Raw genomic sequence first — 14,583 nt, forward strand, 5'->3', positions numbered from 1 at the left:
ATAATTAACTACCTAACCTACACTACTCAGAAAATTATGAAAATTTATAAAACTAAACTAGACATACAGAAGAACACGCACACAAAATTTGAGGGGATTTGGAGTTTGTTTACTATACTAAATAAATCACAAAATACAGAAGACAGAAGAATAAGAAAACAGTTTTGATTTGTAGTTTAAAAAATATGATAGAGAAGAGGTTAGGGATTTAGGAAATTCACCACCGAATATGCTTTAAAACAAAGTCCACACAACCAAGATTCCAATTACCAAGTTATGAAAAGGTTCAATCAAGAATAAACCATGAACGCACTACGTAAATTCTTATTACTTCTCTTAACTACGTATGCAAGATGAACGCACCATTACTAAGCCTTTAGAATAACCAATCAAGGTATAGACGCTATCCTATCAACAAGTTATTCTAAGCATTAAGATCAATGGAAGTGATTGAACAAGTATGCAAAACTAGTGTGGAACGCCTACCTAGCATGCAAGTCTCTCTATTTGGTTTCACCTATAGGACCTATTGTCCTATAGGTTTTACTACTTTGAACTAAGCCGTATTAACCGTTTAGGAGATTAAACAACCTAATTCTAGCCCCACTCACAAGTTCATAATATTCTATGTATGCATCCATGAACATAAACAAGCAAGAGTTCTCTATAAATCAAAACCAAACAGACAATCCAACTAAGTAATTACGAAATCAAGGTTGTGAAACAAAGTTTATTGCATAATTCGGGGCTTCAAACCTCCACCCCTAATTAAGATAAACTAGCCACACATCGTTGTAGAAATCACACAGAGAAAATAACTTCGAAAGTTAAAGATTACTAAGGGAAGAAGAAAACTGTGAATGGAAGGAATGATGATGATCTTGGCGACTTCCCCTTGATAGATTCTTGTGCGATGCAGCAACGTGAAGGCTCTCTTGCAGTATGACGGCTTCTCCCTGTTCTGGTATTAGGGTTTTCCTTTAAGTAGTCTCCAAGTCTTTAAAGCTTCCTTTTCACACTATGTTTCCTTCTTTGACTAGAATCAATATTTGGGTCATCTTTTAAATGTCTTCCACCATATAATCTGGGCTTGGCTTTTGGGAAAATTATATTAATGATGTCACTCTTCAAAATCGTGCAAAAACCCCCAAGAAAGATTCTCAGAAACCAGCCCAAACACTACCTCGAACTTGACTGCTGCACAGCTTTCCCGGAACTGCTGATTTTCTGTCCAACTTTGGAGCTTCATAACTCCCAGATGACATCACCGATTTGGATGATTCTTGAGTCCAAATTAATCTACAAATTCTCCTCTACAAATCTGGGCAGTCATCTTGGTGAAAACGTTCTCAGAACCGCATGGAAATAAGCCTTGAAAACCAGAGAAAATAAGCAGAAACAATTTTTCAGCTTTTTGTGTTTGCAGCTTCTGTTTTGGTAAAGTGGTTCCATCGCCTTTCCTTCATATTTTTGACCATGTGAGTGATCAATCTCCATCCTTGACATCTCTACTTCGTATTAGAAGCCTTGCTTGCATCACATGAGCACATATTTGCATTATCTTGCTCAACGAAGTACCTAAAAAGATAACAAAGTTAAAACGATCTTTTTAAAGGAAAATAGCTAAGTTAAATGCAAAGGTTAAACTATAAAATCGTCGCATTTTATGCTCCTATCAATGACCTCACCTGAAGAGTCGATCTTTAGCTAGCTTCCCTTCAATTTCCAGTCACCCACATTTAGTAAAACTCATTCTTCATAACAATATCAAGATTGCAGTTTCTGGAAAAGAAAATTTTGGGATTAGTCTTGGTTGTTAGTTTGTAAAGGCAATGAGGTAAAGATGATGAAATCATTGCTCTTTCTTTTTCCCCTCTGAAATGATAAAATATTGCTATGGCAGTATAATGGTATGGGTATCAATGAGACTACTGGGCAAGAGCTCGAGTACCCAGTTTTGAAGCTCAGCGTTCATCAAGATTGGCGCAATGGGAAATGGGTTTCGCCCAAGAACACTAAGAAGAGTGCTCGGTGGGATTCGGCATTGGGTTGCGAGGAGGTGTGCTCGGTGATGTTGATTAAAGTTATGGTGTCCGACGGCGAGGGTGGATTCGTTGGCGGAGGATGCGGTGGTGGTTGTGGTAGTCGATTCGAGATTATTGAGATTCATTTGTTTCAGCTAATGACACTAATGAAACTTGCGAAACCTTTTTCTTTTTTTCAAGAAAAATTACGAATCCTATTATTTCGAGAATTGGAAACATAAACGAGGCTGAGCAGTGAGCGCCAGCCATTCCAAAATCTACATGAACCATTTGCTTCATTTGAACTGAAGATTACAAGTTACTCTGTGTAGGCTCTGATTCAATGGACCCAATGTTTGGATCTCTCCAAGGCCCAAGTTTTGTTCTGTACGCGCCCCATTCGACCCATACATATATACTTTGCGTTGTCCACATGATTCCTGGTTTTACTTATTTGCCCCTGTGGTTCTGTATTTATACTGGCAGGCCCAGAAGAGGTAGTGCAAGAAGTTCAGCCCACTGAGCACACACATGAGCCAGTAAAACCTCTCCAGATGATAACTGTTGAGCTTTTCTCCCGATAGCCATTTGTCACCGGAAAACTTGCCGGAGACTCCGTTCACGACGGAGACAATCACGGAGCTGAGGTAGTACCCCATGGCCAGAGACGCCCACGTCAGCGACGTCGCCAGCGACCTCATGCTCGCCGGCGCCTCCGTGAAGAAAAACTCCAGCAGCCCGGCGAGCGTGAACAGGTCCGCCGAGCCGAGGAACAAGTACTGCAGCGCGATCCAGAAGAACGTGATCGGTAGCGGCTCGGTGGAGTCGAGCATGGCGGCGCGTGTCGCCACGCGCTTCCGTTTTATCTCGACGGCGGCGGCGATGGCCATGGCGACGATGGAGAGGGCGAGTCCGATGCCGATGCGCTGGAGGTGGGAGATTCCCATCTCGGACTTCGTGGCTTTGCGGAAGAAGGGGACGATGAACTGGTCGTAGAGTGGGGCGAGGATCATGATGAAGACGACGGGGAAGATGGGGAGGGAGGCCGGCGGGACTTTGAGGGAGCCGAGCTTGGTGTCCATGGTGGCGGCTTGTTGGACGGAGAAGGTGGAGAGCTGGGCGAGGCAGCAGTTGAGCATGATTGTGCAGGCGAAGATTGGGAGGATTTTTAGGACGATTTTGACCTCCTCGAGTTGCTGGACTGTGCATTTGTTGTTGAGGACGGCTCGGTTTAGGAACTTGAGGCTTTGTGACGGCGTTTCGGTGCCGTCGTGGTTTAGTTCGATGGCGGAGTGTGGGTGGTCCGGTTGCTTTGTGATGATTGGGGTTGGAGATAAAGGGCTGGCTGTCATGCTGGCGATGGCATTGCTTGGGGTCTTGGTTATGCAGCGGTTGAGCGCTGCGGCGATCAGAACCTGCAACGATGTGTATAAAATGTTCGATGAAATGTCTGAAAATATAACCTAACAATAAGATGACTTGAAAAAATCGATCAAATAAACCTTTGAGCACACAATATGTTTGATGAAATGACTCGAAAAGTGAGATACTATCCGACATTAGTTACCTTGAGAATGGTTGTTAGGGGACTTCCACAAGGTATCTTATTCCTGTAAAGAGCGGAGCCTGCAAGAAACACTGGTATAGACACCAATATGCTGATGGTCGAGATTCCGAAACCCCATTCCCACCCTTTGTTGTCTTCAATCCACACCACCAGTGTCACCGCGATCAGGCCGCCGCATGCGAGAGAGAAGATGAAGAAGTTGAAGAAGGTTGATCTCTGCTTCCTTCCCTGCGGTGTGCTCTCGTCAAATTGCTCTGCTCCATGAGTTGGTAACGACCCTTTGATCCCTCCAACACCGAGCGCCACCATGTATAGACCTATGAACAGCATCCCGGCTTTTCCGCCACCAACTTCTTGGCATGGACTGTTGGGATTGCCCGGAGTGCACTGCGGTGGCTTTAGTGAGGGCAAGCGGGCTTGCACTGTGAGTAGGATTAAACCCTGCAACATAGAAGCTTCAAATTTTTTACACTGTTCGTTTTTACTTGTTAAAATTCCATAAGCAAACAAGGAAAATCACAAAAGTGGGTCGAAAGGCCACGTGTTGGTTTCCCACTTCAAATTTTGGACATTTTTGCACAGAAAAAGGACTAGTCGTATGAAATGTCACTAGGTTTATAATTAAGCATGTAACACTATATGACTGACTATATACACGTCTCTGGGCTTGGCTCTCCTTCTCAAAAGGACCACTATGCATGTGGTTCACGAACCTGAAGGGCAGAAAACGATTGTCCTATGGTGGTAAGTGGTAACAAGTAACGTGCCTCCATATACAAATATAGAAAATCCAAGACAAGGAAAGATGTGGAATTATCAGTACAGGGTTTGTGGCAAACTGACGAAAATTTTGTAACCTTTTCCAAAATTCTGAAAATTCTTTGGTCGACACAATGAGTTAATCTAACGATTCTGAATTACAGAATTTCGCAATCAAGCGTTATAGAACGCTCAAACTGATACACCAGAGTTACCCTATCCTAGACTATGACAGAGCAACCTCCCATGTCTTTCCCCAAAACTTGGCTATATACTAATGGGTGATAGGTTTTCAAGACCTTATCTTGTACTTAGTAAGAAGTACCATAGCTCTCTGCAAGATGGGGACAAATATAGGTACATCATTGATATTGCATGCATTGCTGTCAAACTGAAATTGGAGTCACCCAAGTTTCTGATTGTTGTTATGGCAAGACATATGAGACAGTTATATATGGGTCCTCCCAATCTAATTGGAGCAAATATTTTGTTCCTATTAACGCCTAAAACACACACCCCCTCATATAGTTGCATAATACATAAGTTTCCTCAATAACTTCCATAATAAACAAGTTAAGGTTTTCACTGATTTTCTAGGCAGAGGGTTTTGCGGCATTTGCATGTTTCTCAGACTCTGATATCTGACTGAAACATCATCCTGATGCAAGCCACGCGTCTCTTTTGATTCGATTGCGAGAACCAAGACCATTAACTATTCTATATAAAACTATAAAATCACAGAAACAATTTAGGAAAGAAATGAAAAGAGAACTAGACGATCACCGGTTTTGTTGTATACAATCTCATTTGCCTATCTCTTCTTCTACTACAAGTTAGGTCGTGTAGAAGAAGAGATCGACGCAGATGATTGTAGGTAACCGGAAACCGGCGACCGGCGGAAGCTAAGGAGGAGGAGGAGTACTCCGGAGAGGGAGAAGTGAAATTACCAGGAATTCAATGACTGCACTTATCAAGTAGATGTGATAAGTAGTGAAAAAGGCATCGGATAAGAAACCTCCAAGAAGGGCGAGAAGGAAAGCAGTGCCCATGAAATCTGTGACATTGTTGGCAGCGTTGGATGGAGATAAATGCATATATTCAGATAAGTACAGCACCAAGTTGCTCGCATTTGCCAGATACGCCAAGTTCTCCAACACCTCAACCACTGCAATACATACATAAATATCCCAAAAACCCGTGTCAGTATTTCAATGACCTAAAAATCTTGATCTGCTCGAATCGGAGATGAAAAGATAGGGAACAGACCTAGCACAAACGAGGCCGCCACCATGCCGCCGTGACGGCCCCTGATGGCGGGTCTGTTCCTCCAGTCTACATAGCCTTTCCATCTGGAGCTGCTGCTGCTGCTTATCTGCAACTGTTCTTGTTCCTACACCGCAAAACTCGATCATGAGGTTTTAGAAAGGAAAAGAAAAGTGTGAGTAGTAAAGAGAAAAGGAAAGGAAAACAGGGAACCCACCATTTTTTTCTGTATGGGAGAGCTAGCTCCTCTCCTTTGTGTGTTTTCAACTTTGGGGATTGGGCGTTTAATTAAACTTGGATCACCCTCAAGTGGCAGAGGAGGCTTTAATATGATTAGAAATAAAGAGTGATACGAGTTGTGTGGGAGATATAAAGAGTGGGGGAGGACTGAGCAAAAGGTTCAACTTGGGGGAGAGAATGGTCTAGACACACTTTAGAAAATGACACAGTTTGATCCCCCTTTAAAAAAAAAATCTATCCCATCCCCATGTTACTATAATACTCTAGGAATATTTATCAAATTACTCTGTTATTTTTCTTTCCCAATTCCATTAGTGGCATTGCCTGCTTTCAAGGTCAAAATCCCACATACTGCTGATGAACAAATGGGAAGGTTCTCATTTTCGTGTTGCTTGGTTTATAAAAAATTGTCTATATATCTTAGAGAAAAAGAAACGAAGAATCAAATCAGAAAACTAAGAGAAAAAAGAAATTAGCAAAACATATATAAGGCACCCCCTTATCATGCAAAGCAAAATATACAGAATGGTGATGTTCAAAAGGAGTTAGCCCATCTTAAAGTGTATTTTTCTAAGTACAGAATGGTGATCTTCTATATCCTCCCTCCACTCTTGGTGAAGCTCATCAAATGGAAGAGCTTCGATAAATAATTATCGATCTAATTAAGTAAAGAACTTATTCTTCAATATTTAATCTACACGTAACACTTAAATTACATGAGAGTTTATTTGGTCAATTTGGTCATGAAAAACGGAAATGGAAGTCGTTATGAGATTGTGGAGCTTATAGATTTGGTGATTACATAATGCATATAATTTGGTTATAATTAAACAATAACCATGGAAGAGTTAAAAGTAGGTCAAATTTTAGCTTTTGAAGACATAGATACCCACAAATACAATCCCCTTCCCCACTCATGACTCACCCCTCTTGCTAGTGGTATGCCCGCGGAATCATTTGTCTTAAAGTTAAGTAATAGCTGATACGTGTTGCATGTAACACTTATTTGCATAACTAAGATCAAATAATCTTTAAATGTTTTCGAAACACTAATGTTTATCTCAAAATTACATTAAAAATCATATAATTTCTTAAGAAAAAATCGTAGAATCATTATAGATCATCCAACTAGTGACTATTAAGACAAGAGATAGTTATATTTGTCTTCAAAGTAAATTCACACTTAGAAGTTAGACAATAGTTTCGTAGAAAAAAAATGAAATTAGAAGGTAAAGTCTTAATACATAAGAGTGTTACGGAGTCAATCGTCTCTCACTCATCTTTCAGCCAAATAAAAAAACAAAAGAAGGTAAACCTAATACAATCTATATGAAGTAAATCATAATATGTAGAGCAGGAGAAGCCGAGAGAGGTAAAGAATTGATCCAAGATTGTGGAGCTTATAGTTAACAAACATAATATGATGAATGTCGAAATTAAACAGCAAAAAACGTGCATATATGCTAGTTTAGATCGTGTAATCAAACAAAGTAGGTAAGAGTTTGAAGATGGGTTAGACTTTCTGAGTGAGATCAGAGCCTCCTTTAGACTAGTCAAGAGGATGGTTAGACATTAGTTTATGCAACAGGGTGAATGTGGCACCGTCTTCTTTGATCAAAATCACGGCCAGTCCAGCTTATTTAATCCGAATCACAGATATGGATTGGACAAGATTATATGGTTCATGGCATCAGAATTTCATGAAAGCTATTAGCACAAAGATAAGCATTCACTCATCATTTTATTTTAAACAATGGGTTTCTTTTTGTGCATATATAGTTTGGTTGTGGAGTTGGAACGAGGACCGACACATAGTACCTCCCAGGCAGCTGTGAGTCGAGTCTCTTTGACCCTTCCCACTGTTTTCTCGACCAAGAAAAGCAAGAGTTCGTTAGGAGTTGAATCCACCACGTGTAGAGATAAATGTGCCACAAGGAATTCATATAGTTCATATAATACTAAGTACTGATTCGATCTTCTCAGTGCTTTCCGTATCACTGTAATCATCGAGCCCTAGATTTCATGGAAACTATTAACAGTAAACGAACGAGAATGCGAAGCCCTAGCTTTCATGGCAACCAACTATTACAAGGAAATAACGAGAACAAGCCAACAAGGTTTGCTTGAAAGGACCGATGAAATGATTCTGTGTCTGATTTAGATGTAGATAGTATTTCGTTTTCGACACAGGGGTTTCAGCTGATAGATCCGATGGTAATTTGGTTTCATGCAACTTGTAGCTATTCGGAAGCTATAGCCATACCTGTAATTGTCACTGAAGGTCACTGTGCGTAAGAGAGAGACCCTCCAGGCACAAATGCAATGAATTTAAGGGCGGTTTAGATATGATTCTCTTGGAAGTTTGGATGACACAGTTGCAGTAGTAGTGCTGCAATGCTGCAACTGCAATTAGCATTAGATTAATTAAAGCAGCAGCAAAGTAAAGCATCAATTCTAGGCATACATTCCTATGCATGGAATATTATTGTAGTTTGGTTTAGTTTTCACTTAGGTTATTGGCTGCCTTAATTTTAACCTTCGTTCTTATTCGATGATTTTCAATTACCCGCAAACATGGCCACATTATAGGAGTATCCAAACTATTTTGATCAACGTCATTCTACAGATGAACTTATCTAGAAATATAAAATGTCATTTTACAAGAAATTAGTCATCAAACAATAAAAACACATGGAGAAGATAGTAACATTGTTCAGCGACGTGGAATCTATTGGAACTTGGAATATGATCGAATACTTGGTTCATGATATTTGATACTTATCCATGGTATTTAAGCTGTTCATATTATATATAAAGATTAGGTATGCCTAATTTCCAAGTCAACAAGGTTTTCATTTTCCCAATTTCTCCTGGCCTGCAGAGATAGCTATCTCTCACTCTCATTTGTTGTCTTTTTGCGCACTGTGACCTCAACCATGAGATCGATCAGTACTGTTTAATTCAAAGGAGCTAGCTAGCAGGCCCATCCCCATCGCAGCTGCTCAAATTTATTAATTAAAGTCTTTTAGAACCTGAAGAAATATAACATATTGGAAAATCCCAGAAATCGGGGAAGAAGCCAGGCTTTGAATATTGAGAATGATAGCAACAAAATGAAAGTCCACTCATCTCTCTTTCAAAACTAATTCAGAAAGTCTATTTCCTTTTCCATTTTAGCCGAATGCATGACAAACACGTACGTACACATACACATCACATACAGCACAGATCAAACTGAAAGAATTCATTGATAAATAATCTGTTTCAAATTATTAATCCTTCTGTTCCATTTTGTGGTTGAATTCTTTTGGTTCGAGGCTGATGAGCTGACTTTGATTCTATATATATCTGTGTTTGTGTCTGTTGAATAGTACTGTATAGTACTTCTCCCAGCTAGTCCATATATATCCCGTGCGTGAAATGTGGAGCTGTGCTAAATAGTCCGCATGATCCATAAATTGCGAGCTCTCATTGCCCCAAGGTGGAGGGCACTCTATGTTTGTTGTTTTTGGTCCCTCATGTATCGAGCTCGTCTGTATATAACTACGTGTATATGTATGCATGAATGCCTCCTCGGCCACTATCAGACAGAGAAATCTAGTTTCATTTTAACCAAGCTAGTTTCCCAAACTGGTCCTTCACGAATCCTCCATCTTTAAAATCATGATTTGAGAGTGTAAAACTTTGGTGAAAAAAAATAGTTATGACTCCTAAACCCTAAACCAAAATATGAATCCTTATAAGTTATAATACGTGTGAGTTAATCACGGTCTAGGATACTCAAGAAAAAAAAATATTCAGAATTGATTCTCAAAGAGTTGGGAAATCCTCCATGTTTAGAGGCATTGTTAATTAGTCTCGCATGTCTGGCATAAACATCTGCTAGCTACTTATATGATTATATCTGTTAACCTCACTGCACATCAGCACATGGATTAGTAGCTCATATCTTCTGGATTGTTTGGTACCATGGATTCTATATTGATGGTATCATGGAAGTGACAAATTAGTGGAAATTTCCTTGGACAATTTCCTTGATGATATCATAAAATTCCAAATAAGAATAGGCCACAAGTCTAGCACACCTAGATATCTAACACAACTGAACCGAAAATACACAAAACACAGAGAGAATGCTGTCGAAATAGATAATTAACCACAGGTAGGATAGAATCTGTTGATATTATTCTCCCCTGTAAACATTTGTGGCTCACAATCAAATCCGCTGCTCTATTAGCTAGACCTCAAAAGAGTACAGTACGTGCAAGATAACTCCTGAAAGTTGTACATGCATATTGATGAGATTCTTATTCTTCGAACCCCAAATTAAGCCCAAATGGCGTCATGCTTATTGATCAAATTTATATACCTAAATCAGAAATAGTATGGAGACGATATATTTTGAGGAGAGGGTTTTAGAAGAATGAGCACATTCCAATAACATACTTTTAGTCCCAAAGAGGTGTGTTCCCGATTTTGCATAAACCCTAGATTGTAAAGAAAGATGCCTAAACTAGCCAGAATCTGCAGGATGGTATCTCTTTCTTCCTTCTTTCCTTTAGCCGGAGAAAAGAAAGAAGAAGAAGAAGAAGAAAGAAGAAATCAGATGGGCTTTAGCTTTTCATAAAATTGGGTACAAATCGACGTACGCACTAGTTTGTTTCTTAAGCAAGACTAGTTTTGATAACAAGGGATGTGTTATGAACCACTAAAACTAACAAGCAACTTTGAATCCTTCCTCAAAGTAGGTTTGCACGCACTTTACCTCAATCCTGAGTTATTTTCCAACGTCACGCGTACTTGTACTAGTTAAGAGACAAGCTATATAAGCATCCAGCTATACAAGCGAAAGTAGATACCCTAGCAACTTGCTTAGCCACCCGCACCACTACGCTTTAAAGTACGAAATTGTACCTAAAAAATACGGATTTCAAATGCGGATTTCAAATTTTTATTCTTAAAAAAGAAAAAAGAAAAATTTAATACAAAAGTTAGACTTTACAACACCTTTTAGCTTCCCTGTTCATTTGTAATTTAATACTCTGACTCTATGATAAGACTCAATACTATGGACTCAATTAAAAAAGATGCACCACTACGCTTAAAAGTACGACATTGTACCAAAAAATATGGATTTCAAATTTTCATTCCCAAAAAAGAAAAAAGAAAAAACTTTAATGCAAAAGTTGGACTTTACAACACCTTTTAGCTTCCCCGTTCATTTGTAATTTAATACTCTATCTCTATGATAAGACTCAATACGATAGACTCAATTAAAAAAGGTGCACTTGCACCATTAATGTGTAAGTGTTTAAATTCCCGTATGAGAAGATTGAATGAAAATTAAAGACCCTAAATTCCTTCATTTAAATCTCATGTTTGATCCGATCAAACTAAACGCTCATAATAAGAGTACATATTCTTCGACCTAGTTTTCTCATCTCCTTAGTTGGAAACACTTGAGACTATTTTTTTGGGTTTCAATTTTGTTAACAATATTAGTATATATGCATGTAGTGCGACGTAGATGGTTAGATCAAAATATTTCATATTAGTTGCTCGGTTCATTTGCACCTTGATGCATAAAAGAATTTTTGGTAGCGGGAAGGGGGAAAGAAGAGCTCGGAATTGTTAAATGGAGTACGAAGGTGGTCAACCAAAAGAGGACTAACAATTTTGATGTTGTAGAGCTGCTTTTCAATCTAAAATAATAATAAAAGGTTCTGAGACAAAAAGTTTCAACTCCACAAAGTTTAACCTGAATCCCTTGGTATAGGTGAAATCTATCATGTAAACCTTTAAATAAGTTGATATGGAGACATTGCAACTCACAAATCAGAAAAAGTTTACTAGAGTCGACAAGCAACTGCTTAAAACACATAAGTAATGAATCACCTCTCTCATCTGTCATGAAAAAACATTATCAGAAATTCAGTAAGAAACCCAGATATGCCAAAACATCTATAGACTCAACATGTCCCCAACCCCCCACTTAATGTGTTCCCCATAGCTTAGACTTTTCTTGATGAAAACTAGGAACAATTCCAAACAAAATGTGGAGTTCATACCAATTTTGTATGATATTATGCGTTTATGCAGACCAAAATATCTAAAGGTTCTGATTCTGTCAGGAAAAGCTTTACACTCCTGATGATCTCTAATTTATTGATTCTAAGAGACAGATGATACATCAAAGAATAGTAAATCCAGCTCTTTTTCCTTTCATTTTCACCAATAACCCTTACAAGAGCACTCACCATTTTGAAAATGGTGAAACCTATTCCTATCTCTTACTATAATCTCTCTGTTGAAAATCTTGGAGATCAACTTTGTTACATCGTGACAATCCCAACACACCCTGAGGTTCTTCACAATCCTAATAGGCACTCCTTCTCTCAAACTGATCAATCCAAAAGCAATGGCAAACTTCTCGCTGTGTTTAAACAATGCATCCTCTTTCTCTTCTTCTTCTATATCAAACAACACAGGGCCGGTATTAGCAACATAACCTGCTAATTTCAGCCGCCGGGAGATTTCTCCCAGCATCATTTCGATTTCATTATACCTAGGATGAGACTTGTCCTCCCCTGCAAAGAATTCATGAACTTCCCCATCAACTTCTATGACACTACAACCAGGAAGCTTCCTTACACCTTTAGCCTTCATATTTTCCCGCACATTACCAACTCCTTCATAAAGCTTTGAATCAGCATATATATTGGACAAAAGAACGTAAGCACAGTGATTCCTGTCCTCGAGTTCCACTATCTTCCTCGATGCAAGCTCACCTAGTTCCATATTCCGATACATTCTACTAGCATGGAGCAAAGCCCCCCAAGCACCTGCATGAGGCTTCATTGGCATGTTGTTTATGAAGTTCAAGGCTTCATCTAACCGCCCAGCTCGACCATATAAATCAACAATGCATCCATAATGCTCTAGCTGAGGTTCAATCCCATACAATTCTTGCATAGAGTCAAAATGTCGACAACCTTCCTCCACTAGTCCAACCACAGTGCAACCTCTAAGAACCGAAACAAAGGTAACTCCATTTGGCCGGACGCCTTCCTTCTCCATGAGCGTAAAAAGCTCAAGACATTTCTCACCAAAGCCATTCATAGCTAATCCCCCTAAGGCACTACTCCACGTATAAACATTCCTTTCCTTCATCCCCCAAAACACTTCCATAGCCTTACTCATGTTCCCACATTTCGCATACATGTCAAGTAACGCAGTCCCCAGAGCCACTGTCATCCTCACCTTACTTCTCTCAATATAGGCATGCGCCCATCTCCCTTGATCCAATGCCCCCAAGTGAGAACACGCCGACAACACCGAAACCATACACACCTCATTCACCCTCACACCCTCCACCTGCATCAAATGGAACAACCCCAAAGCCTCCCTAGACTTCCCACATTGTGCATACCCCGCAATCGTCGCGTTCCACGCAACGGGGTCTCTCTCAGGCATTTCATCAAACACCTTCCGTGCATAATCAACCTCCCCACATTTTGCACACGCGCTCAGAATCGCAGTCTGGCACACCAAATCCGGCTCCGAAATGGCGCCAAACACTTTAAGACACTCCTCTAACCAACCAAGTTCAGCGTACATGAAAATCAAACCACTCTGAATATGTGGGTCATTCTCAAACCCATGCTTCAGCAATGCGGCGTGTACAGGAGGACCAGTCTCAACCGAAGCAAGCTGCGCCGAAGTACGAACCAAGAAGTTGAATGTGTAGTTATCCGGGTTGCTATTCGAACGGAGGATTCTGCTGTAGAAGTGGAAGCTTTTAGAGGGTGTGGAGCTTTTGGAGTAGGCCCTGATCATGGAGTTGAAGGAGAAGAGAGTTGGGTTGTCACATTGGTCCAGGACATGGTTGGAATATTCCAAATTGTTGGGGTTACGGACGGCGACGGTGGCGACGAAGTTGCCGGAGAGTTGAGGATCGTTGAGGACGCCGTTGATGAGGAGTTGGGTGTGGATTTGCTTGAGCTCTTTGAGAGTTGTGGAGGAGTCTACTAGTGCGATTGTTGGGTGTTTTGCTATGCATCGTAGAGAGCTCATTATGTAAGGAACTGGTCACCTCTGGAAAAACCAGTTCGAGTTACGCTTTGAAGAGAGACACAGAGGGTCGAGTTAGCCTAACCCGCAAAGGCCCATTAGGCCCATGACCGCCTAGACGTGCATGGGCTCCGACTAGCCCGCATTGTTTAAAAACTGGTTAAAACGTCGACCCGCAAGCTTCTTCTGAAGCTCACCATCTTCATCTCCATAGAAGTTTTACTCTGAAAATGAATTCCAGGTTGCAGTTTTGTTTTGGTTAGCACTAGATGGATGCACAAGTAACGAATTACACACAAGAACATTTACCTCTGGGAGCACATCATGCAAAGTTGAAAGATTACTGGGGCTATGAAATCATGACGGTTTGTGGTTTGAGCTGATCGAAAACTAAAGTTGAATTGTCCCAACAACTAACAATCTTCTTGTCATGGACTAAAAACTTTATATCAGCATCATTGTGTGCTAAAACTAGGTTTGCTATCCTACTCTCTATGATCAATATGACATTGTGATTGGAATTCTAGATCAAAATGCATCTGGTAATTGGTGTCTGGCTTTGATTTCTCTGTTCTCGTGTTGTTGTTACATGTCTGACCATTCTGGTTTATGATCAGAATATACAGATATAGTTTTGAACCAGCTCATTATGAAAGTTTA

At 40.1% G+C, this 14,583-nt stretch overlaps 2 protein-coding genes across 2 annotated transcripts; both read right to left on the reverse strand.

Moving 5' to 3' along the window:
* Nucleotides 1-2,221: 2,221 nt before the first annotated feature.
* Nucleotides 2,222-6,165, reverse strand: LOC101312631 (nitrate transporter 1.2-like). Its single transcript, XM_004298406.1, has 5 exons — nucleotides 6,139-6,165; nucleotides 5,617-5,740; nucleotides 5,298-5,515; nucleotides 3,592-4,032; nucleotides 2,222-3,439 (listed from the first exon to the last, which is right to left on the reverse strand). Exons 1-5 carry the CDS (start codon nucleotides 6,163-6,165, stop codon nucleotides 2,471-2,473), a joined length of 1,779 nt encoding a protein of 592 aa, XP_004298454.1. The 3' UTR covers nucleotides 2,222-2,470.
* Nucleotides 6,166-12,081: 5,916 nt separating this feature from the next.
* LOC101312924 (putative pentatricopeptide repeat-containing protein At5g40405-like) lies at nucleotides 12,082-13,926 on the reverse strand. Its single transcript, XM_004298407.1, has one exon. The coding sequence runs from the start codon at nucleotides 13,924-13,926 to the stop codon at nucleotides 12,082-12,084; it is 1,845 nt and encodes a 614-aa protein (XP_004298455.1).
* Between the last annotated feature and the right edge of the window lie 657 nt (nucleotides 13,927-14,583).

Source organism: Fragaria vesca, linkage group LG4, assembly GCF_000184155.1.
Source record: "Fragaria vesca subsp. vesca linkage group LG4, FraVesHawaii_1.0, whole genome shotgun sequence".
Lineage (NCBI taxonomy): Eukaryota > Viridiplantae > Streptophyta > Magnoliopsida > Rosales > Rosaceae > Fragaria > Fragaria vesca.

Bases quoted from the DNA above. Each gene is read 5' to 3' on its own strand.
- LOC101312924 (XM_004298407.1), bottom strand. From the start codon at position 13,926: ATGAGCTCTCTACGATGCATAGCAAAACACCCAACAATCGCACTAGTA.
- LOC101312631 (XM_004298406.1), bottom strand. From the start codon at position 6,165: ATGGAATTGGGAAAGAAAAATAACAGA. The intron at 5,741-6,138 runs GTAATTTGATAA...TTTGCGGTGTAG, and splicing joins TGGGAAAGAAAAATAACAGA to GAACAAGAACAGTTGCAGAT. The intron at 4,033-5,297 runs GTAATTTCACTT...TCTATGTTGCAG, and splicing joins GTGCAGTCATTGAATTCCTG to GGTTTAATCCTACTCACAGT.